A 27,921-nucleotide genomic window follows, 5' to 3' on the forward strand; every position below is an offset into this window, starting at 1 on the left:
AAATCACAGCCTTAATCATCAAAGGATACACGAAAGAGGGAGCTAAAACTGCAGAAGTAATTACATTTTTACTGAATTTATGGTTAGAATATGTGGACTTGATTTTGTATTAAATTGTACTCGTATAACAGTTTTGTCGAAAGCCGTAGAACAGCCATGCTACTTTTTAGCTTCAACTTAAATTATTCAATTGCTACTACGAATAAAAATAGTACCTAAAAGATCAAATTGACGGCAAAATATAACTAAATCAATAATTTTAACAACTTTCATCAAAACAAGTTGTAAAATGGCATGTCCAGCCGCATCCCACCGTGCACTGTCAAGCATTTGTTGTTGTCGCCCCATTCGTAAACAACACGATCGGAGGAAAACCTTAGCACAGCGCGGGAATCCATCGCATTCACATCCGATTTTTGTTCCTCCGAGTGGTTAATTATCGTCCCATCCACCCAACATGCCGAAGCGAAATGTAGCATTCATCAAACCGGACGAGCCCGATTTTCTTAAACGAATGAAGGCACAAATCGGCTACCGGGAAGGTCCATCGATCGACGATAAGGTAAGCAGTCTCTTCCACCTTGCTCAGTTATCAGCATTGGCTTTATTGGCTGAAACGAATTTGGATGCATAATATCTTCCTCCTTGGTTTGTAGCGTGAAGCGATTGAAAACTTTGATTCGGACTCGGACGACGAGGAAAATGAAGACGAAAAGCCGCAAGTGGTTGTGGTAAAGGAGGGCGATCTTACGGAAGCGGAAGCTGCACAAGCTTTCAAGGGTAAAGTTCATTAGTTTAGGGCTCTTACACCATTTTGTCTAACAATGCTGTCTTACCACTTGTAGAGGAGAGTGAAAAACCTGCTGATTTGAACCAAAAAATTGTGTTCAAAGCGAGAAAAGCCAAATCGGACAAGCCGGAGGAAAAGCCAAAACCGAAGCCGGAAGAAAAGAAGGCGAAAAAGGCAAAACAAAAGCAGGAAAAGAGCAAACTTTCCTTCAACGACGAGGAAGACGAGGAAGAGTACTAGGGAAAGAGTTAGGCTTTAGGAATAGATTTGTACAAAACTGAAGTGACGAATTATTCTCAATTCCGTTCAACTCACTATTATGAGCTATTGCGGCATATAGTTTTAAGAATAAATGCTTTATTTTTAACATATAAATATTTTATATTAGCAGTTGTTTGATTTTACGTTATCTATTATATAAATATTGACAATACAATACAAATATAAAATGAAACAAAATCAATGCATTTTACCGCACCTCTTCCCCCTAGCCCTTCAACTTCCCTGTACCCTTACCGTATACACCACCCTCCCGCCTTCACAACCATCCCCCCGCTTCTTTCTTACCTTTCTTACTTCCCTGCACCTACCACATCCCTTGCCCCCCCCCCCCCTTCGCCCTTCGCCTGACCAATAACTAACATACGCCATTTTATTTTATCTTCAAGTCAGTGAAAGGCCCCAAAATCCTACCAGCGCTGTGTCCCGATCGTCAAATTAATCGTTTCCTTTTGCACCGTTCGGTTTACCAGAAAAACAGCATTCGTGGAATTGTGTCCCATTTCCCGTTGGCCAGATCGTGGCCAGCTGACGAGCAGCTTAACGGACAAGTGATTTTCAACCTCCACATTCATCGTTAAGGTAATTTTGGAGGAAATGTGGATTTGCAATAAATTACATTTTCGATTCCATTGAAGAAAAGTTGTTCGCGCCCCTTCTTCTCGGCCCTCTTTCATTCGGCCCATTCCACATAGGTTCTCTCCTGGTTTCTCCCTTTCTTTCACACCTATCGGAAAGGTAAAGCTATGTTCTGTTTTTGTTTCTCTCTAATTTTGGCACTTTCAGCTTCGGTTTACATCCCGTAACCTGTTTCTTGTCCTTATTTTATTCATCCTTTTAATTGTATTTAAATAAGACAAATTAGTTGAAGATTACCCATGCTCTTACGAGGTGAATGAACAATTATGTTTGTATTGCTATTATTTCATTCCATAATTAAATCAATTTCAAACTGTACGCCTTTTCTCGCCATCCATCACCGGCCCCTGCCGTATCCTATCTTCAATCCAGCACCGTAAACGCACGCGGAAAAACGAACGCCGCAAACGCACACACACACACGCGCGCACATTGGCGTGCAGTGGTGTTGGTGCAGTGGTGGGATCGGTTCCACACATCTGACAAATACCACAGGCTTTTAATTCGACAGGAACCGACGGTCAAAGCGGACGCGTGCTGTTGACGTCTCCCGTGTCGCTGCGTGCGCCTCTAACGTTGGTCAAAGAAGTGAAAGAGAAGCAAACCGTGTGTGTGTGTGTATGTGTGCGCGTACAGCGGATGTTGGCAGTGAGGAAGAAGAAGGTGTGTATAGAAGGGAAAAAACCAAGTGGCCAGTGATTGTTTCTTCGCCTGAAAGAGTCGTCCACTGTCGCTACAAATATCATTCTCGTTGGTACCGGTTTTGCACAATTGTGTAAGCTCACTCACGCACGAGAAGGATTGGTTCAGTGTTGTGTTTTTTGTCGTCGGATAGCTAAACAAAAAATCCAACGATTATGCATACAACCGATCGAAGCATTTCGCACAAAATGTATAATGTGCGTGTGTGTATGTGTGCGTGTGCGTCTGTGCGCGCGCGTCACTTTCAGTGTGTGCAGTGTGTTGGAAAGGAACACAGCAGTAGGCTTCTCATTGCTGACTAGTAGCTGAGCATGATGACGATGATGATGATGATGATGATGCTTCCCTCGCAACATATCTCACCGACCCGACCTCCTCCCGCTACTCTTCCCTGAAGGGGGAAATGGGGTTGATTGGGTGGCACCGAAGCCGAGCGTGAAAACTCAGCGCGCCACAGTGTGCGCAAATGGCGGCGGTGTGTGTGTGTGTGTGTGTGGTTGGTGTGTGCAGCACCACTTCATCAGAAGGCATCGAGGGCGGGGTGAGGGGGATATAGAAAAGCAGAAACCAAAAAAGCAGTGTTGCTAGAATAGGACGGCACACACCGACTGTCACGCTTTCTAACGCTGCTAGAGAGAGAAAGAGAGTTACCAAATTGTGTGTGCATGTGTGCATGTGTGTGTCTGTGCGTTTCGATGCTGTGCATGTACTTGTGTGTGGCTGTTTGTGCGCGGTTTAATGAGCAGGCGAATGCGGCATTCGCAGCGAAGCTTGTGCGGGATGGAGCAGACGCAAAGGGAAAACGCGCCCCGTGTCGGTAGCGCGCGCGTGTCGGTGTGTTTGTGTACGGCGGATAGCGTGCGTGCGCTTGTGTGAGTGAGCGCGCGCCGTTGTGGGTTTGTTTTTTGTGTGTTTTATTTTTCCTCAACGCGCCCGTCCGCATCGGCAAACGGTGGGGTTTCTCGTTGGCGGAGCTTATCCCACGGGGGTGTGCCGGGTTGCGGGGAAATGTGAGTGTGTGTGTGTGCCTGTGTGTGTGGCGAAGAGCGGGGGTAGAGCGCAAATATTTTCCGACCAAATCCAATATGGCGTTCGTATTGTGACAACCAAGATCCTCATCAGGATGGGGCAAGGGGGGAGGAGGGATCACGGAGGTCGTACGGAAAGAAGCGAGGAGAATCAGTTACGCTGTGTTTTTTTAGACAACTGGGAATCATCCCGTGCGACAGCTGACTAAATCATACGCACACTAATACGCATTCAAACGCGCCTTTCGTCCTGTAAAATGTGCTTAAAAAGTGGTGAAAGGTGTAGGTGAAATTGCAAACAATATAAACAGTCATCCGCAAGCAAGCACGCCTGTTCGACGGTGTCAATACGAACGCTGCGCCGCGACACCGCAGCTTTTGAAAACAAATGAAACCTTGTGTGCGTTTGACCGGCTGCTTTTAGCCGTGCGAGATTGAGTTGACAGCACACGCAGCGACGGTGTCCGCGTGCGTTCGTATCGGTGTGCACTGCTGGCAAAAATCAGCCACCAGTGTGTGTGTGAGAGAGAGAAGGTGCGAGCGAATGCTTTCTATCTCGAAGAAACGACCCTTCAAACCGGGTGAGAGTGGGACAACACAAACAGACAGCAACAGTAGTAGGCGCGCATATGGTTTGTTTACGGGCCGCGCGCGATATCTTCACTCATCGCGAAGAATAGCGCTCCTCTGTGTGCGTGTGTACTGTGTGCGGGCGATGGTGTGCGTGAACGGTTGCGCGCGGCAGTGTAAGCTGTAAATGTGAGCCAACAGAACCACACGCCAAGCGAGCATATTCATTCATTGGTTCACCTTTCCCGCTTACACGCTTGCCGGCACACGTATTGCCATCGCTCTCTCGCCCGCGCTCTCTCTATCTCTCTCGCTCCCTTCTAACTGCACAACGACCCCTTTCCCGTTGTGAGGTGTGTGCCCATCCTTCCCGCAAACCACATTTGCCGCCCTGTATATATCGAATGACGTTTCTTAGAGCAAATCGTATACCGCCCCGCTGCTGGGCAATGAATGATCCACAGAGTCAGCTGAGGTTGATGATGAGCTTCCCAAAGGGCCCGTCCAAAATGCGGTTTACCAAAACCCACAACAACACTTTTCAAACATTTGCCGAATTGCATCGATTTGTTTGTCCATTCGCACCATTCAGGAAAGCGCCGCATTAATTTATTGTGAATTCCTTCTATTATTGTCTTTTTACACGTGAATAGTGGCGTTTTGAAGCAGCAGTGTTTGTGAAAGCATTCAGTAGTGTACTCAACACTTTCTACACAGCTCCGGAAATTGAACTTTAATTGGCGAATATTCATTGAATAGTACAAGCAGTTAGAAGAAAAAATCAAGTAAGTATATAGGAACATAGCGTAAGATTTAATTATTGGTTGTTTTCTTAGGCTTATCAGACATCTCGAGCTTATCAACAATCTTTGTTGGTCGTCTATTGCTTATTTGTCATTTAAAAGATATGTTAAAGATTTACAAAATTGAAGAACTCTTCGTATTCATGCGATTGCTTGAATGAATTGTTTTTCTATCATTTAAAAAGCAGTTCACCATTCTAGTCCACTGGATATGACCTCTGGCGAATCATCGACCAGCGAGAATGCTATCATTTACCTAAACATTTCGGTGCGCAAGCAATGACGCCTCAAATATTCATAATTGAACACTGTTCACTGTTCGAAGTTCATAATTGAATTGGATGAAATCAAAATCATCACTGATCAAGATCATCACTGAGGCAGTATTATTTGCATTTATCTTGGCATGCTGTGATTAGTATCTCAGTGCTAAGTTTAAACAAAGGAATCAAAGGAAGGAATTTCCAATGTACTTCTTCTCTTTGTGACCTCATGAGCTTGATAATCCTAAACGTAATCTTTATCTGCACGAGTTAGGATCAATCATTCCTTAGGGGTTTGATGCATGCCACGTTGAAGATGCAATGTAATGCTACTAAAGCCTTAAAGAATCGTTTTATTTCAGTTATCCTTTCAAATGTATGATTGATCATTGCAATTGCCCTCAGTTGGAAGCGATTTAAAAAGCAAACTGAAACGCATCTTTTGAGTTCAACTTCAAAGTTGCAACTGTTCTCCGAAGGGTTCAATTCAATATTCCTATGACTCCTCCAGCATCATCTGCTCGCATGAAAGCTTAGGCACTAGGCACTGATGCACTTTCAGGAGACATCTTACATTCAACTCTTGTTCCCCATCCCTGTTGTCTGATGCTCCTTGTGGTCAAATCTTAAGATTTACATTCGATCCAGGAACTCACACACACACACTTCTTGGGAAGAATATTTTTGATGGTAAAAAAGGCTCCCCAAATTATACCTTCATTTTGCCGCTCCCTTGAAAGACCTCCACTCGCCACCAATCCGCCGCCCCCTCAGTAATCACACAATGACATTCACATCGCACCCGCACCAGTTCTCCATCACCCCCTTCACACCCTTCCTCCCTCCACTTCCTTTGAAGAAGGGAGGGGGTGGGGGTTCATCATCGACCGTGCGGGTTCCCCGCTTGTTTCTCGCTCCCGCCGCTTCCCCGCTGGCTCCATTCCTTCGTCCACCTGGCATGGTGTGCATGTGTGTGCATGTGTGTGTGTGTGTGCGATCATTGCTACGTCATCTTCTCTCGCTCTTTCTATTGGTCTTCCCTCCGCTTCCCCGCCTGTCCTTCCCCACACGTTCGCTATCACACCACATACCGCGCCTCGCCCCATCACTCCTTCCCCGTTCCGTCTCGCCCTGGCTGCCTTCTACTTTGCCTCTTGTACCCAGAGTTCGTTGTTTTCTTCGTCTTTCGGTGACGTTCGGTTAGCGCGTGTTCACAGCAACGAATGGCGCGCACGCACACACACACACATACACAGAGGCGCACACGAGCGCACGCACGCAGGGGGTACTGCGCACACACCAGCGCAGACAGCAGCTCGTGTTTTCTAACCGCCTCACGGGCTTGCGGACGCAACGGAGGAAAGAATCAAACGAAAATAAAAAAGTGAAAAAGAACGTTGGTGTGTAGTCGTCGTGTTGCCCCCTTTCGCCCCTTCCCTGGTACGCCCCTGTCTGTGGGTTAATGGAAGCTTGCAGGGCTGGGTAGAAGGGCAGAGCAGTAGGGTAGGGTCGGTTAGCCTAGGCATGCTTTCAATAGACTACGTATGGACTGGTAGCATAAGCAAGGGGAGGAAGGGGGGGGGGGGGGTAGAGAATCAAAATTACACCCATTTGCACACACATACAGAGGCGCGCACACATACGTGGGTCGCAAACTTAGCTTTTTCGTAGAACACACACACACATATACGCCCTTAGTCTTCTCAATTATTTTTTACTTCTTCACTTTCTAGTACATTACAATGACCGTCTAGTTGACATTAGTTTAGTGTTTGTGTGTTTCGTGCACCAAAAAAAAAAAAATCGTTCCTCCTTTTAGCCATTTTCTTTCCGGTGGATGCCACAGCGCAAACGAATGGAAATTTCCCAGCGCGACACAAATCCCGGTTGCTCCAAAATTGACGCCCTGTTTTGTCCTATCGGCCAGTAGTGGGGAAGGTAGTGGTGGAATAGTGCAATGACTCGACCACATTGACATGTGGGGGGCGGTTAGGCTCTTCCCCGAGCACGAGAATATCCTCAGCAGAAGAAAATCGATCAATTGATCCTTTCTGTTTGCTGTCAAAATTCCCTCTTTGGGCTTTGCAGAATGAAAGTATGCAGCAGGCATGCACCTGAACCTGGATCGTCCTAACGTCCTTTCAGAATATGTGTTTGCGCGCTTTTGCGCTTAATTTGTAAGTCTTTTCCGAAGAGAGCAACTGCCGCAGCCGCTCTTACCAAACGATAGACGCCGAAGCGGCAGCGACGCAGCCATGGCAAGCGGGTGTGGTTGCGGGGCGGCGTGCGTTTATACCCCAGCATTGGGATGCCGACAGCTTTAATTAGCCAACGGCTGTGGGCAGGTCGGGGTGAAAGAGAAGGAGCCGCTGTCTTTGATGCTCCTTTTAAATCCCTGCTGTATCGTTCGTTTATCGGCACTAAACCAGTGTAGTGTAAACAGTGCGAGATAGTGAGAGAGAGAGAGAGCGAGAGAATGAGCGGATTTAGTGGCCTATCGTCAGCTGTGCGGTACATTGGGGGGGAGTCCCATCCGTCCTGTTTTGTTTATCGCGTGAGTTTTCCGTCCGCTAATTTTCCACCCAATGAATGAAACGCTTAAAATGGTGCGCGAATTTTCGATGCTACTGCAGCGTTTGGGCGAGACAGAATGAGATAGTTGCACAGTACACAACCATGACCTTCCCACACTGCTGCACACGAAAGGAGTGCAATACCCTTCTCCTTCCCCTTGCGCTCGGACGTTCGGCCATATATTATATTACCTAACGCGTGTGACAATTGTGTTGTTCAAATTTTCTATTGCGTGTGTATGTGTGTTGTTTGTGCGAAAATGCCCAGCGTCCGTTGCAATTTTATCCTTTGTCTATCACACACACACACACACACACACACACACACACACACTGCTTCTCCTCTTTCTCTTTATCCTTTGCAGAAAACCTCCCCCCAAACCACCACCCTCTCATCCCACGAAGCTGCTACTTTTTCCCAAAATCTCGGACAACGCAGCCTCCCCACTTTCAGCAACTGCTCCCTCCGCCCGACTCCTTCCCCCTCACCTCCCCCTTCATCACCATGATCCTCTCTGGAGCCACCTTTGTCTCCCCCTAACACCCGCCCAACGCTCTCCTATTGCTTTGTCCCCTTGCTCCTCCTCTTCTCCGCGCGCAGAACGACTCCTCTCAAAAGCACCGCTCGTGTTGCCCGCACCAGCCCCGCACCACCCAACCTTTTTCTTCCCGTCCCGGCTCTTCACATTCTCTCCCTACCACACACCCCCGTTTCTACCCCCTTGCCGTTGCTGCTGCCTCTTCTTGGCACGCACCGCGCGCGCCATTTTCTGTGCACACGATTCCCGTCCGCCCGCCCGCCCGCCTGCGCCCACTTTCCTTGCACGATCAGCCCACCGCCGCACGCCCAACGTTCCCTTCCCCCTGTCGCACGGTCGTCCAGTGCCTACTACTACACCCTTTTCCCCCCATTTCCCCCCTCCCCCGCGTACTGTTCGTTGCGGTCTCCATGACAGTATCCCGAAAAAAACCCTCTAAAAGCAAACTCTCTCTCCCTCTCTCTCTTTCTCTCGCTCGCTCGCTCGCTCGTTCTTTCTTCTGCCGCCGTCCCTTTGCTCTTCTGCCCCCCTCGCCCACGAAAGGGGTCCACCGGCCCGCTCCAATGTTGTGTGAGGTCTATTTTTTTTTTTTGCTTCTTTGTACTTCTTTCTCTTCCTCCCGTGGCTTCCACTTCCCTTTGCCCACCCTTTCCCGGTGTGTTTCGATTTTCCTCTCACACCGCAGTTTGCTCGACTCTCTCGCTTTCGCACTCGCCCGATCAATGGTCACGCTCTCTCCCTCTCTCTTTCTCTCTCGCTCGCTCACTCTCACTCACTCCACGCTCACCGGGCTGGACTCTCTCGCATCCGCTCTCTCCCTCTCTCTCTCTCTCTCTCTCTCTCTCTCTGTCTCACAAGCGCGGACTGGGTTCACACCACGCGTTGCGTTGTTTCCCTATCTGTTTTTCGGTATACCTTCGTCGTCGTTCTCTTGTTTCATCTCCCCCTTCCGCCCTCCGCTCCTTCTCCTTCTCCTCTAACCGCACTATCGTGTCCCTTCTTCCCTTGCACACGCCACCGTGCACACACACATACACACACATATAATTCGCATCTACCTCTGGCGCGCACTCGCCCCCCCCCCCCTCCCTTCCTTCATGCCTACGGCCCCGTGCGCGTCACACGAACGCGCGCGCGGTTTCTTCTCAGCCGCCAGCCAGCCAGCCAGCCAGCCAGCTAGCCGGGGCCAGCTCGGCTTGGGCTTCCTTTTTTTTTTTTTCGTTGTTGTTGTCCACCGAACTGCTCCTCCTTCGCCTTCCCGTTCCACGTCATCCACCCAGTGACTGCCACAGCTTCCCTTTCGCGTAGTTTTTGATCCTCAATTTTTTCGATCCACCCCGCTCAAACCCAACCTTCCTACCCTCGCCCGGTCACAATGCGTCCATTGACTGTGTTTGTGTGTGTCTCTCCTTCCCTTTGTCCCGGTGCACCACGCGCGCCTCTCTTCCGTTTTCGGGTTTTGGCCGGGAAAGAAGCTTGCACACACACAACCGACACACACACACACACACACACACACACACACACACACACCTATGTTGCTATCTTCACAGATTTTAGCGTGTAAAATACAATTTCCCTGTGCACATTATTTAGCACACGTACAGCGGGGCACACATACACCTGCATGGAGTTCGGCTTGGGCATCATTCGCGAATTGTTATTATTGCTCTTTCTGCTGTTGTTGTTCTTTGCGAAATTCGCCTCTTTGCGTTCGTTTTGGAGTAAGAAAAGCCCGCGCACGTGTATGTGTGTGTGTATTTTATGGCACGCTTTTGGCCAATCCATCGTTGTGGTTGTGTGTGTGTGTATGTGTATGTACAAAGCAGTGTTTTTCTTTTTTGCTCAGAAGAAAACAGACAAAAGAAGGGAACGAATACCGGTCGGGAAGATTGCAAAGGGAAAGGCACGAAAGTGTCACGGTTTTTATTATTATAAACCAACGTGCAGAATCGAAGGGATTGAGGGAACTAAGTTAGCACAAAAAGAGCCGAAGCATCCAATAATGAAATAATCTAAGATAAATTGAAACGGGAAGAAAGTTCAAAAATCATTTGCAAATGACGAAATCATTGAGAAAGATCGTCCTTTAATGGGTGTGTACTGTTCTCAGCGGGATTTTTGCTCCAAACATTCCAAAATCGGATGAATCGATGATGGAGGAAATATATGGGGGGGTATTCCCTTCCATTCCATGTGATCCATTACATCATGATGATAACACGAGAGATCTAAAATGATGGCGGGATGCAGGAGAAAAGGGGTACCAGAGGGCGACGGCAGCAACAACAACAACAACAACAACCGCAGCAAGCAGTAGGCATCGACTGCTCAAGCGCCATCTCCCCATCCGGTAGCGCCCCCTGGTGGAAGTGCTGAAACTTTCATCGGCTTCGTTTATACCGCCGCTCGGGGTGCTCTACTAAAGCACATGCCAAAGGGGGGGGGGGGGGGGGGGGGGAGGATACGGGGGTTGGCGGTTGCAAGGAAATATGATGCCAAAATGACAACTTTTATAAAATTATATTTCATCTCTTAAACATGATTTAGAACTGTCCCACAAGGCACCCATTCCCCCGATACACCCTCCCCCTTACCCCACAAACACACACGAGGCAATCAAACCTCGTGCGGGGGTTAGTGGGGGGGGGGGGTTTGGGGTCGGTGGAACTCTTGTTTCGTTGTGCCCTCCCCACGCGTCACCCGTTCCCACTCGCACACAATGAAACGAGCAGCGACCAACCACCACCATGCATTCCCTCCCTACCTCCCAACCGCTCATACCGCCGCCACACCGAGTGTTTGCGTGTTGCGTCACCACTACTACCACCACTACCTACCCCCGGGGTAGACGACGAGGGGTGGCCGGAGCAGCAGCAGCAGCATGGTCGGTGTGTGCAATGTTGGCGGCCATATTGGTTTGCGTTTTTGTTGTTGTTGTTGTTGTTGCCACTCTTGTTAGAAACGGGCTACGCACTACCAACACACACACACACACACACACACACTGGCCGGTTTTCTAATGCTGTTTTGTTTTTTGTTTAAGAAAGAATAAGCAAAGGCAGAGGTCTTGAAAACAAAAACTATACAAATAAAACACCAAGAAGGATCAAGAGCGGTATTGCCATCGAAGCAAGGAGGGGAAGCCTTTGAATATGTTTCAAGTTTAAATTTACCGCTAAAGACGAAAGACGATGCCTTAAACTGTACATCATCAAACTGTAACATTAGAAAGATCGGTACACAAAGGTCTCGATGTGGACTACTTTGACCTCTCGCGTAAAAGAGTTAAATCCATTTACAGGGGTTTCCAAGTCACTTTCGCTTGTAAAAGTTGCTATTCAGCGCGTGTAAGATGTTTTAATCCATATCCATCTGAAATTTCATTTCCATCATAATGATTTTAAATTTCTTCAGTATGATTTTCAACATGTCAGCGGTCTATTGCTAGTGGATGATAACGAAATTTCAGTTCCTATACATGATTCTCAACACATCACAGAGAACTTTCAAACTCAATCCAGCTTGAGACATGTGACAATCATGTGGAAGAACTAAAATTTCATTATGATGCAAATCCATCATTTGAAAACTGATGAGAAACATCCTGGAGGTGGTGAATAATAATTTGTTCATTCGAAAGTGACATGGAAAGTGACCCTCTATCATGCAAATGAATTATCAGATTGATGTGGGTTAAAACATCTTCAACGCGGTGAATAACAACGTTTGCATTCGAAAGTGGCTTGGAAAACCTTGTAAAGGAATCTTGAAGTCGTCTTAGCGCTGAAGGCAAGCCAAGGTTCTTTACCTTCGTTAAGGACCGGCATCGATCACAGTAGTTTCAAATTAACCGATTTCGTGACTTGGTTTAATTGGTCGATGGGCCCGATAATCGGGGTAAGCTTGGCGTATTTTCCGTTTTGCTCCACGTTGTCACGAAAGACAACAAGTGCCAAACAACAAGATCATGTGCCGCACGCTGCAAGGTGTTAATCAACACTGACAAAATCATCAATTGCAATTATTGCACCGTATGCGTTAGGACGCTCTTTGTCTCTCTCTCTCGCTCTCTCTCCTATCTCTTTTTTCGTTCTGCTCAAGGGACGGAAACTCAGAGGCGACTGGTGTGTGTGTGTGTGTGGTCGGTTGGCAAGTGTGATTGCAGCGCGCTTCGCCTCCGCAGCTCACTTCCCAACCGTTAAAACCCTCAGAAAATCAGTCGGCGGAAAGCAACGTTAGACACCGTGAGGGGGGAACAGGGAAGAGCGAGAAGGGGTTGGTTTGGTGGAAAATAGGGTTAGTATACTGTTATACCTACTTGTAACTAGCCTCCGTTTTTTGCGCCACCCTCCTCTATCCCCCCCCTCATGTGTGCTTACTGTGCGCATTTACGTCGAATGTTTAATGCAGTACATTTATGCGTGTGTGCGTGTGTTTGTGCGTGTCCCTGTAAGGGTGGTAGTAATTTTCCGAACCACCATCACTACCACCATGAAACCATCACAAGCGCTGTTTCTTAGTAAAAGAGCGGACCCCCGGTACGAAAGGTACGAAGGGACTCGTCGTGCAGCGGCAGGTGGTGGTGGTGCTGGCGGTGATGAGGTGAGGTGATGTGTGGTTACAAGAGAGCTTCCTTCCCCCTCCCCCCTTCCCCCACCCACTTCTTACCTTCGTGTGCTGCAGTAGAAGAATCGTGAGGTCGGAAAAATCATATAATTAATGATGAAAGTGGAAAACGGTTCCCTCTTCTCTCTCTCTCTCTCTCTCTCTCTCTCTCTCTCTCTCTCTCTCTCCGTGGTTTGGGTTGGAGGGAATTTATTATTCGTGAATGGCGCACACAAGCCCACGTACAGGTTGCTACACACAACTACACCCCAGAATGATGATGATGGTGTATGTGTGTGTGTGTGTGCCAATTTTCCCGCTGTACAATTAAAATTAAATTGCATTAAAGCTTCGCCCGTGCGTTGGTAGTGTCAGCTTTTGCCCCATGTCGAACGGCTCCCGAACGGGCACACTAGCGCAGACAATCTATCCGGTACAGGAAACACGTGACTCGGAATCTGCGAAAAAAAAAAAAACTGGAGCAGATGTTGAACCTTGAAGTCAGGCGGTTCTGATGTTTCAGGAACAGATGCTGCCATTTAATGTCCGGCCATTAACACTCTTAGTGGATTTCATTTACGGAACCTTTAGAACCAGTCTGAGATAATCGATGCAATGTGAGCGCATCGCTTGGATAAGACTTTGCAAATGACGTCCCAGCGTTGCCTGGAAACACCAGGAAAAGGATGTGTTGAATTGGGGGAATGAATGTCTTGAAGACTCTCTAGTCATTGGATAATGCCAAGATGATGTGACACATTGGAGTACTATCTCATCAGCAATTTGCCCAAAATTGGGCGCAAGATTAGTTATACATTCTCCACAATCAGGAACTAGTTACAACCAATCCAGATGCACAAGATGATGTACGAGATATCGGTATTGGTTTCCTGTTCTGGGACATCTGGTGCGATGCAAAATAAGAATAAACCACTCCAACACTCGTACAAAACTCTTGATTGCTTGCAGCTAGAGACTAGAGATTAGAAAGGATCAGGACAACCTACTGAAAAAGGAGGCCCTAGGTTGCAAACGATTGCAAACTGCCTAATGTTTCCCTTGAGGATTTCGTCCGCACAACCCCCACAATCGAGGGATCTCGATGGTTTTACAGTGTATGTTTGGAAATATTCGCCCTTTATGCCTCTCTGGCCCTTTTCTTTTTCTCGTCTGCTTCTTCGTGCATATTATCGAACAAGAAACAAATACGCGTCTGCTGTATGAAATCCGATACTTTCCCCCTTTTTTGCTTGGGTCGTCTTGTGCACGGTGGTAAATTCTATCCTTCGCTATCTCTGTTTTTGGATGCTCTCGTCCTACCCATACACGTTACTTGCCGGCCCGGGCCTCGTACCAAAATTAAATTACCAAATAAGAAACTCGATCGATTTATCATCGAAGAATATCCTTCCCCGTGCTCTGCTGCCCTCCATGAATAATCCCTTCGACCCGTCATGACCATGTACATCTTGCCAGCTTCTTCGTCTTCGATCCCTGAAAAACCCGATCGTGCGAAGATGTGTGAGCTTTTTTCGGGGTTGTGAAGAATCTCACGGAATCACACGCCGGGTCCGAGTGGCGGAGACAGGCCCTCCTCTAGTTCACGGAATTCACGGGTTGAGAAGGGGAGGGGGGGGGAGGGTGATAGATACTGACCCAAGAGAGAGGGATAAGAGGTGCGGTAGGGCGTACCGCAACCAACACCAACACTGGTACAAACGATCCCATTTACAGGCGCGCACAAACACACACACACACACATACCAACAATTCCCAACGTTTCAAAATCAATTCAGCAAAACCCACCCCACCCCCTCGGGCGACTTCTTCCCCACCCCAACCCCCCACACTTCCATCAAATGTCCACATTGAAAATTGAAGGGAATAGAGAGGGTGAACGGGGACGTTAGTGGATGATGGGTGGAGGAAAGATAGGAAGGGAGGAAGGGGGGTCCATTCATCCTCTCAGCCGTCCGCCGCCATTCCTCGCACCCTTCGTGTTGCTGGCCAGCCGCCCGGTCCGTGCGGGGCCTGAGGAGGTCCGTGCACACTAACAACCCCGCAGCCTCTGCACTTCCTCCTCCCCGTGGGTTGTGTATGTGTGCTTCATCAACATTTTACTTCTTCGCTTAATCTCTCTCTCTCTCTCTGCGCTACTCTCCCGCTCTCCCTCTCTCGTAGCACTAATTCTCTCACTCTCTCGATAACAGACTAGCCCACACACACACACACACACACTCCGCTCCGTCATCGTTGTCCCTTCCTTCCCTCCCGGTCGTGTCACTCCGGTGTGTGACTTGGTACTTCTATGCTTCTAGTTCCTGCGCCATCGTCTTCGTTTGTTCCTTCGCCTTCCTCCCCCCCTCAAGCCCTCTTTCCCTCCCTTATCACCCCCCGTGCCTGTTTACAGTCTATGGAGCATTTACGGTAGATTCTCCACAAAAACAAGGCCCAGTATTCCTCTTGGCTGGGTTGTTCTGTGTATGTGTGTGTGTGTGTCGCTCTTTTTGTGCTTTTTTCGGGGGGTGGTAGAGGTGGTTATGCCGTTATGCCTGTAGAGGCGCGGGGTGGCGTAGTCATCATCCCCATGCAAAGGGAGGAAGCGGCGAGGTAGGTAATGTGACGCGCACACGGAATGACGTATTCGTGTGCGCATGTGTTTGTGGGTGTGCGTGTGCATGTGTGTGTGCTTGTGGACGTCGAGATCGGAATCCCTCGAACCTCATGGACAGGAAGGGAAGAAGAGAAGTGAGCGGAGGACACACACACACACACAGCAAGCTTTGACTCTGTATATCTTTGTGTGTGTGTGTGTGTTAGACGCGTGTGTGGGATGATGCTTTTCGAAAGGTTTTTTGAAATTTCCAGAACCTAGATCCTTGGGAAAAGTCGAAGGAAAATTGGAAGTGAAAGACTTGTTACATCTCTTTAAAAAAACACACACACGCACCGGCACCACGGTGACCTTCGGAAAGCTTTCCAGGAACCGGGTTACCGCTTGCCAATGAAAACTACACTACAGGAGGGATGGAAAAAAGATGTAACTTTTCCATCGGGTTGAGTTACCGCACTAAAAATGAATTCCAATGAAAACTAGACATTCCGATTCGAAGAATAGCACGATCGCAACAAGCTCTGCTGCTTTTTTGCAGTACGTTATTGACCCATTTAAGGGAAAGGTGAAGTTAAAAGTAAACGTTTATCATTTTACCACAAGCTGAGTAAATAAAAGGGTCAACATCTCTCTTCAGTTTGTCATCTTCGAGCCAGACGAGCGCTGCCGGCAAAAGGAAAGCATTTGAACCCAAACAAAACCTCACTGAAGCGTTTGCTTGTCCCCAAAAAGGGAACAACACAGACACGCATTCCTGCTGTAGGGCGATCTTGCCTCAGTGTGTAGTCCTTTAACCATCCGCTTACTGTCAAAAATCATCTTTCTTTGATGTTTTAATGGTAGAAGCGACGTTATCTCATGCTCTGCAGAACACAGAAACACATGTGCACAGAGGGCTCTGCACGGTACAGTCTTGCCCAAAAATACAATATTAATGTTACACTAAAACAAGTACACACACACACACACATACACCAATACACATCCAAAGCCCTTGCCAAGAAGCAAACCGCCTCTAGACATTTCGAAAGAGACTTCACAAAATGGCGGCGTACGATTTTTCCGACCACACTGAAGAGCCGGAAAGGCAGCGGGAGGAAGGAGGAAGAGGTCTCGAGTAAAGGTGGCCTACATCTTCCTTCGCCTGCCCCCCCGCACACTCGCTCGAATGATTATTGCCCTCTCTTTCTCGCTCGTACAGTACTACCGGGTACGATTGCTTCGCTCCGTTATTAATCAAGTTGAAGATCTAACAAGCGTCGATGTGGGGGGGAGGCGATGAGTTTTCCACCAAAAGAAAGCCTTAACACATCTACCTCTAATGCAATCGAAGAAGGCCACACCGCCATCATCTGCCATTGATTTCCGGGTGGATGGTGGTGCCTGTGTGTGTGTGTATGTTGAGTGCAGCTATAGCTGCATTGCTGGCAGAACTGCAGAAAGGATTGTTATGAATGATGTTGTGGCATTGAAATCCCTTTCTTTGCTGGACTCGTTGTCATGCATCCCTAGTAGAGTTTGAATTTTGAAGAATTCTCAATTCTGCAAAACTTTTCACCCAATGGCGCGTGTCTACTCTCTTGATCGCGCACTCGCCTGCAGTTTGCATGATGTCCCTTTTGTCCACCGAATCTTCCTGGATGTTGTTGTTGTTGGGTGGAAAACAGCGAGAGCAAAAAGATCTCCCAATAAAACAATCGTTGTCGGCGGCGATGCAGAGTTGCTGAGGAAAAACGGAAAATATTTCCATCGTTGTTGTCTCCTCCCCCGTCCCTGTTGCGTTGTACCCTTGAAGCCTCTCTAGTAGATCTTTTCCGAATGTTAGGTCGGCAGAGGAGGAGAAGAAACCGGGAGAAGACAGGAGGGAAGAGAGACGTTAAATCGGCATCGTGTGCTATTGGTATCTGTGTGTGTGTGTGTGTGTTCCGTTGTTAGGGTGAAGGTTGTCAAGGGAAGGTAAGTTGGTGATGGTTGTGAGGGGGGTGACGTTGTTGCTAAGAGATATCTCCTTGGTGTGTAGTGTGGGCTGCTAGCTGCTGCTGCCTTTTTGCTGGGACACAACCCGGATTTGCGAAGAAGTGGAAAAAGCAACAGAGAGACGCTGCCTGCGGAGAGGGGCGAAGTGTATGCATAGAAGAAGAAAAGGCTACCGGTGGCGCCATCTGGTGGCCGTTCGGTAGTACCTCGGGTCATACACACACACACCGAGTATGCGAGATAGCGCTCGTGGGACAGGCCGGCAGCGAGAGCGGGATGGAAAGACCGATTGGATAGTGGCGCGCGGGTCTTTTCTGGTGGGCCACGCTGGCCCCGTTCTTCGTGTTTGTGTGTGTGTGTGTGTGTGTGTATGTGTGCGTGTGTATGTGTGCGTGTGTTGGGCCCCTTTATGTGTGTATGACGCTGTCAATTTCCACCGTGCGGCGCCCGAATATTCCGATATGCTTTTACTTGGTGGACAACCCCTTTTGCTTCGTCGCTTGCTGCTGCTACCATTGCTACCGACCGCAAAACGTTACTCACCGATGGAACTGGTTCTTGTCAAAGATCTTCAAGGACGAATCGAATCGAACAAATATCCGGAGCAATCCTAATCTCTTTGACACACACACACGCACCACACAATCAGAAGAAGATCTCCGCAAATGCCGGCATCAAATATGAAATTGGTTGCTTTGATTCAATTGGCTTTTTGTAGGATAGTTGCTTCGATTTAAACGCCTTTCTTCATCGCTTAGATCGTTGGACAAAGGCACCATTGATCCACGTAGGTCTAGGTCTCTAAACGGTACGGATAGAATCGGCCAAGAATCAAAGTGCAATCAGGCAGGATCTGGCCACCATCCTTAAATATGATGTTTTTATTCGGTCATAAGCATCACACAGGTAAAGAAGACGCAGCGGACGCGGGACGACGCTTCGGAGAGTTTGCAAAAATTATTTTGACGCTAGTCCGTGTCCACCATTTTGTGTGTGTGTGTGTGTGTGTGTGTGTGTGTGTGTGTGTGTGTGTGTGTGTGTGTGTGTGTGTGTGTGTGTGTGTGTGTGCCTCGGGATCTTCCTCACCGTTCGCAGGTCCCTGCCAAAAGGGGGTGTGTGGTGTGTAACGAAGGTAGGAGAAGAAGGGTGCTGTGTAAGCGAACGATAGACACGGACAGAAAATGGCGCAAATGCGACGAATGCGTTAGAGCGCGAAAGAGATAGAGAGAGAGAGAGAATGGGCAAGAAGCAGCCAGCAGAAGAAGGGAACACGAGGTGCGGCGGCGGCAGTGGTGCGCACAGGCAGGCAGGACCGGAGAGGGGTTTGGTAACGGGGGGCTTGCATGAAGAACGGGGTCAGCGGGGAAGAACGTGTACAAGGAGACGACATGCAGCAGCAGCGGCAGCGGCGGTGGCATGGTCTCTGCCCGGGAAGAGAAGCCGGTAGCCGGTAAGGGGACGCGCGCGCGTTGGTGACGGGGAGGGGTAGGATGGTTGGTTGGTGCTTGCGGGGGGAGCGTACATTTTTGAGAGAAAGAGAACGAACCCCGCTGACGCAGCCAGCAACTGCAACAACAGCAGCAACAACAACAGCTCAGTTGTTGAGGCGCAGTAGGCTAGAGCGGGAGAGAGAGCGAGCGAGAGCGTGCGAGAGAAAACGAGCGAGGGCAGAACCGAATGGGGCGCACGCTAGGGGTAACGAGAGAGAGAGAGAGAGAGAATAAGCGTTGAGCAAGAGAATGTAAGGTGGGTGGGAAGGGTGAGGTGTGGAGTGGCGGGTTGATGATAGTCAGCAGAAGGAAGAGGATGTGGGAAGGTGTGTGGAGGGGCTTTTTTGGATCGCATTGCGCGGGAGGGGGTGTGTGTGTGATGGAGAGACGGATGGGAGCAAACTGGGTAGACACGTGGCATGTATAGAGGGGAGGGGAGGAAGCGGTCGAGCGGATGACAAGCAGGGGGGATGAAGCAGGCAACGCACAGAGAGAACGAACGATCCCCGAAGTGTCTGGGGGTGGTGGTGGTGTGGAGACCCGGGCAGGGATTGAATTTGGTATGTGTGTGTGTGTGTGTCCAGGGGAGGGATTTTGGAGGCGGACGGGCAGGACAGGGATGACGTTTTGCAACACCAGAACCATACCAGCCGGGAGGGCGGCCGGCTTCTGGCGGCGGGTGGATCTGCTTCTGCCTTGCCTTGCTCGGAGCGGCCAAGGGCGCCGAGGTGTGGTGCACAGAGAGAGAGAGAGAGAGGAAAGGGACACAGGACATAGGGTTCCATAGGAGGTCCATATTCTACTATCCTTGCTGGTTTGGCGAGCCAGAATGGACAACGGCACGATGGGGTACGGTAAAGGCACGGACAGGAAGGTGAAGTAGCAGGAGTTATCGATTAGTTCTCCCCAGTTGGGAGGTGGAGAGGGACACGGCACGAGGGGAAGGAGTACACGCTCGGGGGGTAGGGTTTTGCGGCAAGAAGTTGATGGTAGAGATCATGTTTTTTTTTACACAAGGTTTGTGTGTACGTATTTGAATTTGTATAGGTGTCTGTGTCTGTGTGTGTGAATTTCATTTCCTGTACTCATACAGTTATGGATAGTCTCTCTTCTGTATGTGTGTCGAGATTTGGTGTGCTACTGGGCTCGACAATCGTGTGCTGGCTTTTCCCATTTATCCTCTAGCGCTGCCTGCTGGATTGGAATGGATTGGAATGGCCTTTTCTTCTGGTAAATCTGGGCTCAGCCATCGGGTCGATTTTTCGGTTGTCACTACTTTACAGCCCTGGGTCAAGAATATGAGGAAAAGAGAAATAGGAGAGCAAACATTGTAAAAACATGTTGTAAATTAATAGCTTAATATCAAGTCTTATCTACCTTTACACAGTTCTTACTCAAAGAAAGCTTTCTTAAACAGTGAATGAAGCAATTGCAGTACAATTCCTTTCTAATCACAATTTTCGCCTTTTTTTCTTCTTCTTTTTTTAGATCAATTTCCATCTCATCGTTCCGCTGGCAAAACCCCGCGTCCAAACGGCGGCGTGAAGAGCGATCCTTAGCATAGGGGAGGAGACACCCAAGCGCCGTCACCGTGGCGTCCGACGACGGCGAGGAGATGGGCGAGGTCGGTGCGAATGCAACGGAATCGACTGCACCACCACCACCACCGGCAGCAGACAGCAACAGCAACAGCAGCAGCAGCACCAGCGAGCCAAAGGAGAATGGGGAAGTGAACGGCACGGCGACGGACAAGACTGCCGTCACCGATAATGCAGCCGTAGCGGAGGAAGACAACGACGACGAGGAGGAGCTGCTGCACGAGGAAGCAGACAAAAATGGCACAAACAGTGAGGCTGCGAACGGTGAAAAGTCAGCAACAGAGCCGCAGGCGAACAGTGATGTAGCGCCATCTGGGGAGGAAAAGTTGCACAGCAACGCTGCCGACAGGTTGGGCAAAAAGGAAGCAGCAGAGCCAACGGAGAGCAGTAGTGACGCGACCAATCCAAGTAGTCGAAGTGGCGAAGGTGACGCGACAGAACCGTCGAAGCAGGCGACGGAAGAGAAGAAGCTGTCCACGAGCAGGGAATCGGACGAGATCGAAACCATGGATGTGGACGAAGAGGAGGATGACGGCGACGTTGTTGCGGTGGACGCTGAGAACGGCACAGCAAACGGTTCGCCTGGCGGGGATGAAGAACCACCGGTGGTCGCCGCTAAGCAGCCGCAGCAGCAGGTGACGGAGGTCGACGACGATGAGCCGATGGAGGTGGACGGTGGTGATGAGCAGGATGCGGCTGCCGCAGCCCCGACCAACGGTCACAAGGAATCGAACGCCGACGAGGATGGTGCGACCGTGCGGTCGGAAAAGCTTACCAGCAGTAAAACTGCAGCGGAAAAGGATAAGAGCGAACCACCGACGCAACCACCATCAAAGCAACCGGCGGATGACGATGCGGAGGAGGAAGAGGAGGATGACGACAAACCGGTCAGTATTAATTCCGACTCCGAGGGTGAGGAATCGCCCCAAAAGCGGGACAGCGGCGAACCGGTGGCGGTGGCGGACAAAGCAACCAAGCCAGCAACCAACAGTAAGCTAATCCTGGTGGACGAGGGTGGTTTGGCGAAGCTGAACGAGGCTGTGCCCGCCGCAACAGCGTCAACCGTTGCCGGGGGAGATGCGAGCGCTGGTAAGAAGAGTGACACTGTACCTAGCAACGGGGTGGTGGTGGATGGAGCGGCAGCGACGGCCACTCGTACCCAGAACGGTGACTGTGATGGGGATTTAACGATCCTGAGCGACAAGGAAGACGACTGCGTGGTGATTGAGGACGATGACGGCGAGTCGGACGCTTCCGTGCCGGCCGTCCCCGCGAACAACGCGCGGCGAAGCGGCAGTATACGAGCGACGGGTGGCCGAAAGTCGGACGGTGGTGTTGGTGGTGGAGCCGCGTCACTAATGGCGGGGTCAGCAATCAATCCGCTTGCCGCGGCCGCCGCCGCGTTGCAGCAGCAGCAGCTGAACCAGAGCATCGTCTCGTCCATGGATGACGACGACGAGGACGAGGACGACGATGATGATGATATAGAGGAAATCATCGACGATCCGCTGGCGTTGGGAACGCAGGCGACCAACTTGAGCATGGGCGGGCGCGGCTACCAACCGAACACGCCGGTCAACCTCAAGGGACAGAAATCGCTGCTAATGAACAGTGCTGCTGGTGGTGCCGCCGGCGGTAAGGAGCCAACGCTGGTGATAATCGATACCAACACAATGATGAACAATGGCGGTGGCGCGCAACGCGGTGCGACGAATCTGGCCTCTGCCGGGGTGGCGTCACCGAACGTGAACAGCAACGCGGCCAATCTGCTCGCGAAGGCAAGCAGCGCCGGCATCCTGGCGAACGCGAGCGCCAGCCCGGGCGCACAGTTCAACTCCCGCAGCCTGCTCAACTCGCCCGGCGTCGTTGGTAACTCGCCGGTGGCCGCCGCCGCCGGTGCTGCAATGCTAAACCAGGGCGGTATGCTGGGCAAGAGTGCGGCCGCCGGCTCAGCGCTGGCCCCGGTGACGCCGCTCCTGCCCGCCCTTACCGACGACATGTTCGTGCTGGAGGCGCCGTCCTTTATCGTGCCGTACATCTACGAGAAGCCGCCCGCGGACAATCTGCGCGACATCGTCGACGAGCTGGAGGTCACGATCAAGGAGATGCGCAAGAAGCTCGAAGAGTCTGGGGCGGTCCCGCCCGCCGCCAGCAAGCAGCAGGGCGGCGACACCGCCGAACAGGCCAAGGAGGACGGTGCGAAGAACGCGGCAGCAGCAGCAGCGGTGGCTGCCTCGCTCTACGGCGACAAGGAGTCGGACAAGAGCAAAAACAACAAGAAGCGAAAGCGCAACAACGATGACGACGACGACTGGGACGAGCTGGAAACGTCCACCGACGACGAGGCGTCGGACGAGGAGCAGAAGACGAAGGTGCTGATCAAGGAGGCGAGGGCGGACATCGAGGCGATCAAGGAGCACATCATCTCGCCGTCGGACAAGGACGATCTGACCGGAGTCGGCGGTGGCGGCGGCAGCAGCGGCGGCGCCAACGGAAGCGATCCGAAAAAGTCGGAAAACTACTTCGAAAACCCGCTCGGCAAGTTCTTCATGAACATCGGCATCAATCTGGTGCAGGAGTTCGTGCAGACGGATCTGCTGCGGCAGCAGAAGCGCAAGCGCGACCGGGAGGGCAAGCCGTCGCCGAGCACACAGCTCGCCATCAACTCGCTGATGAAGAATCTCGAGCAGAGCAAGGAGAACAACAAACCGTACAAGTTCGAGATGAAGCGGTGCGAGTACTGCCCGTTCAAGTCGGAGTCGGCGCTGGTGATGGCGCACCACTACGAGACGCCCCACATGCGCAACTTCATCTACAAGTGTAACTTCTGCGCGTACGAGACGCGCCCACCGCACGACATCCTGTACCACATGGAGGCGGTGCACAACATCAAGGGGCGGATGGAGAAGGCGCTGTCCTACCACCACTGCCCGAACTGTCCGTTCGAGGACAACGGGAAGTCGAAGCTGGCCCGCCATGCGGTCGCCTGCGCGAAGAAGTTCCGGCCCGAGCTGAACCTGAACCCGCCGATGGACTGGGAACCGCCGGCAAAGATACCGCGCATCAAGCCGAAGCACGGTCTCGTCGGTACGGCAACGGCCTATCAGGTAAGCAGGGGAGATGAATATGAAGAGTGTAGCGATCTGGAAGAGAAAGAGTAACCGGTTTGTGTGTTTGCTCCACTTTTTAGGCCATGACCGCACAGCAGCAGAAAAACATTGCCCTTGCCAATCAGCAGCGCCTCAACCAGCAGCAGGTCGCGTCGTCGGCGGTTCACCTGCAGCAGCAGCAGCACCTCAGCCAGCTGCAGCAGCAGCAGCTGGTCGGCCAGCAGCATCTCGGGCTGGCCGGCACGAATGCGGCCGCCGCCACGCTCAACAATGTCGCGCTGGCGAACCTGTCGCCCGCCGCCCAAGCCGTCGCCATACGGGCCCGTGCGGCTGCGGCCGGTCTCGGCGGCGCTGGCAGCGGCGGTGTCGGCGGTCTCGGAGCCGGCGGTGGCGTCGGCGGAGCTGGTGGTGGACGTGCCCCTGCCATCATCCCGTCGCCCACGGGCATTACGGGGGCCGGCAGCGGGGTGCGAGGGGCCGGTGCCGTTGCGGGCCTGGGCGGTGGCCTGAATGCGACCGCGCTCGCAGCGTCGGCCGCCGCCATCCGGAACACGCTCGCCGGAGCAGGAATGGTAATACCCAATAACCTTCAGCTATCGGCATCGGCGTTAGCCGCTGCTGCCGCTGCGGGAGGATTTAGTAAATATCTGCCGGTAAATTGCCATCCCTTTTTTTCTTTATTTCTTTACTTTCAATTGGATTAGTTTATTTACTTCTAAGAGTTTAATTTCCGTAATTGAGTTCTTTTGCAAAGCTCACTAATCTCACATACACACACAAACTAATCAAGATTTTTTTTTGGCATTTAGCAGGATAATGTAAACACTGAAGTATATGATATATTGTGTAATTATTAGACTAAAACAGGCCTTTTGTATGGCTGTTGTAAAAAAAATGCATTTATTTAATGAAACCCCCAAACTCTCGTATGTTTATGGGTCACATTGTAGTTAGGTAGCCTTACTTTACGGGTCGCTTTTTTAAGGTATGACGCGACCATCTTCAAACGATGCAAAAGCTGGTAAAAGTTAGCTGTAGCTTGATTTAAATTTAATTTAACTATATTTTACTTTCTTCAAACACACATTTTCGACACAACCAAAAAGGGGATTGCCTTTTCCGGTGGAGTTTATGTATAGCGGAATTTGGGTGCAAGTGTGTCATCTTAAGCATTTCATGTTCATAACTCACTAAAACTTGTTAAATATTTTCTCGTTTTTTAGAGCTTATTTGGTATGGTTAAAAAACTATAATTTTTAGCTCAATTTTGATACTCAACATAAAGCAGTTCAAAACAATGGGAAAAATCGATTAATATATATGAATGGTATTATGGTACAGTATACCTAGCCATGAGAACAAAACCATCTGTATACTCAATAGGTCATATAACTCAAGCTTTAATGGGAAAAATGCTTGTGGGCACTCTTGCCCCAAATTCCGCTACATGAAAATACACTCAAACACAACTAGAATCTTATTGGCGCGGGAGAGCGCGCGCGTGTAGCGTATAGCTGCCGCCGCCTAATATTAAATGCCGCGTGTGTGTGTGTGTACCTATTGAAACTAATTTTATTCCTTTCTTTTTTCTATTCTTTTTTTTCTTTTCCTTTGTGTTTTTCTTTCCCTTCCTCACCACTCCTTCCCACCCTCTCTATGTGTGTGTCTGTGTACGCGCCTTACTGTAACCCCGGTTTTTCTCCGTCCCTATGCACCTGAACAAATGTTTGTCCACACACTCTAACACAACACTACACACATCCCTCACCATCATCCCCCCCTCAACAAACTATTCCGAATGTACACAAATCCCGATAGAAATCAATCAACAACGCCGGACGATCACTTCTAACCAATTCCAATGCGTCCATCACAATTCAGGTTGGTTTCAGTTTCCAATTTCAGTTTGTATCGATTGCTTTTTTGTTGTTGTCGTTGTTTGGTTTGTTCTTTTATTAGTATACTTGTTTACTTATGCTCTAGTTTGGTTTTGAATCCTTTATTAGTGTGTTGGCGCTTTCCCCCTTCCAATCGGGTTCAGTAGTGGGGCTTCTCTAAACATTCCAATGAAATTACTTTTCGCAAACGATTCACTAATATATATTTACTCTTTCTTTTCCCTTTTTACACATCGCACTCACACACACAAACAGAATGCGTCCAGTATGAAGGCGACCAAGACGGCCCAGGCGCCGAGCATCTCGATTACGCCCCTGCCGCGCCAGTCCGCCTCGAACAGCAGCAGTGCGGCGGGCAACATGTCCAACATTGCCGGCGCCCTGTCGAAGCTGCAGGCCCAGGGTACGTCCGCGGTCAAGCCCGGGCAAAACCCGAGCGGCGGCAAGATGGCGTTCGTGGTGTGCGAGATCTGCGACGGCTACATCAAGGATCTGGACCAGCTGCGCAACCACATGCAGTGGATACACAAAGTGAAGGTACGTTGTGTGTGGGGGGTAGCTTTGCCCTTTGCATCGCTAGAGAGCGTGGCATTGCGTTGATTTTATGGTCTTTTTTTACACACTGTTCGCTTTTCTGCTTTTTTTTTCTAGATTCACCCGAAGATGATCTACAACCGACCGCCGCTGAATTGCCAAAAGTGTCAGTACCGGTTTTTCACCGATCAGGGCCTGGAGCGGCACCTGTTAGGCTCGCACGGCTTGGTGACGAGCTCGATGCAGGAGGCCGCCAACAAGGGCAAGGATGCTGGCCGCTGTCCAGTCTGTGGACGGGTGCGTAAACGCTTTCTCTTCATCATTGCAGTGCCGTTTGTGCTAATCTTCTTTCCTCTTCATCCTCAGGTGTACCAGTGGAAGCTGCTTAATCACGTGTCCCGCGATCACAACATGACCCTGAAACCTGCCCATCTCTCGTACAAATGTACCGTCTGCACGGCCACGTTCGGCATGTACAAGCAGTTCGAAAGCCACGTCTACTCCGCGCACAGTACGGTCGCGAAAAAGACGGGCGAAGGGAAGGGCAGCAAGGGTGGCGGCGGCGGCGGCGGTGGTGGCATGGGACAGCAGCAGACCTCATCCGGCATGGGTAGCAGTGGTGGATCTTCATCTTCGGGCGGCGCTGGCGGACTGAGGAATCCGTTCGTGGGCGGTGGCGATTCGCTGCTGAAGCCGCTCAAGATTAACGACGAAATCACGATCATCCCGCAGCCGACCTCCAACAGCAAGATGGCGAAAACGATCGAGCTGGAAAGTCACGTCATAGGTGAGGGATGAACTAGGGCAATGCAGTTCAAAGAATCCGTATCACATTTTAACCGATTTCTCTTCTTTGTAGATTAAACATGACGATAAAAACATAAGGTGAGCCCCTTTTAAGCCACACACACACACACTACGACTGCCGAGGATTTGGACGTTAGAGGCCACGTGTTGATGATGAACCGATATCTGGTGGTCGACAGACAGAGTGACAGAGAGAGACAGAGGACATTCAGGGAGGGCAAATGAAACTCCTTCTAATCTTATCCTTTGATACTCCCCATTACCAATGGCCGCCTCTAATCTGTTTGTGGTTTCCAATGCATAATCCATTGCCATCGTCACCCCCCAGTCCCACACACGTACACATCACGGATAACGGGATTGTACGGGATTTGGGGTTGTGACGGTGGTGGTGTGGATGGAAACACTGGTGTGTAAGCATCGCACCTTCGGCGTTAATTGTGCAACTCCGGGGGATGCGAACCGGTACGAAAAAGCGGAATTTTACAGTCCATTATTTTCTTTCTACTACATACACAGTTTCATTTAGGTAATTTAAAAATAAAGTAATATTAAAGCAGCAGAAGCAGGATCAGAGTGTGCAGGAGAGAGAGTAGAGAGAGAGAGAGCAGAGAGAGGAATTAGGGCTAGAGGCGACTAAGCGCGCGTTGTAAAGAAAGGGAAGAAGCAAAGCAGGAAAAAAGAAAACCTATGTAACAAATTCGAAATTAAATCATGTATAGAGTTAATAACCAACAGCAAATGGATTGTTTTTTTTATCGTCTTCGTCTCCCGTTTTTCCCCGTTTTTCTTTTTTATAAATATTTGAACTTTCGCGTTTTTGTACTCGGGAGGACAAGTCTTTGGACGTCTTCGATGCTGTAGGCGCTTGTGTATTAGCTTATTTGTAATTTACTTTTAAAGTTTACTCCTCTTCTTCTACCAATCCTTCGCTCCTCCTCCTAACAATCGTAAAGACACACCGGCAGCAATGCTCTTATGGCTCATTTCTTCGACTATCATCACGCTTCCACGATGGCACAGCAATTGTGAGCAAAAAAAAAGTTCCTAGAGATTGTTTCTTCTTTTTTTGCTTCCCATTATCGAGGAAGCTTCGCTG

At 50.0% G+C, this 27,921-nt stretch overlaps 3 protein-coding genes across 7 annotated transcripts in view; all 3 read left to right on the forward strand.

Moving 5' to 3' along the window:
* Positions 1–457: 457 nt before the first annotated feature.
* On the forward strand, positions 458–1,030 carry LOC120949135 (uncharacterized protein KIAA1143 homolog). The gene is made up of 3 exons (XM_040366180.2): positions 458–562; positions 657–780; positions 846–1,030. Exons 1-3 carry the CDS (start codon positions 458–460, stop codon positions 1,028–1,030), a joined length of 414 nt encoding a protein of 137 aa, XP_040222114.1.
* Positions 1,031–2,190: 1,160 nt separating this feature from the next.
* Positions 2,191–27,564, forward strand: LOC120949802 (uncharacterized). 5 transcript variants are annotated; one of them, XM_040367323.2, is made up of 9 exons: positions 2,191–2,371; positions 4,662–4,793; positions 20,364–23,580; positions 23,664–24,236; positions 25,402–25,464; positions 25,737–26,018; positions 26,133–26,312; positions 26,382–26,802; positions 26,875–27,564. In XM_040367323.2, exons 3-9 carry the CDS (start codon positions 20,491–20,493, stop codon positions 26,877–26,879), a joined length of 4,614 nt encoding a protein of 1,537 aa, XP_040223257.2. In that variant the 5' UTR covers positions 2,191–2,371; positions 4,662–4,793; positions 20,364–20,490; the 3' UTR covers positions 26,880–27,564. The 5 variants fall into 5 exon arrangements, with proteins under 5 accessions (XP_040223257.2, XP_040223258.2, XP_040223261.2 ...); XM_040367327.2 differs by having other exon boundaries at positions 2,192–2,371; positions 23,664–24,155; XM_040367324.2 differs by lacking the exon at positions 4,662–4,793.
* Positions 19,309–27,921, forward strand: part of LOC120949804 (ankyrin-3) — a 39,287-nt gene continuing 30,674 nt past the window's right edge. The window contains exon 1 of the mRNA XM_040367330.2: positions 19,309–19,320. The gene's annotated coding sequence lies outside the window, so the exon portion shown is untranslated. The remainder of the gene's footprint in view (positions 19,321–27,921) is intronic.

The sequence above is a fragment of the Anopheles coluzzii genome, chromosome 2 (genome assembly GCF_943734685.1).
Source record: "Anopheles coluzzii chromosome 2, AcolN3, whole genome shotgun sequence".
Lineage (NCBI taxonomy): Eukaryota > Metazoa > Arthropoda > Insecta > Diptera > Culicidae > Anopheles > Anopheles coluzzii.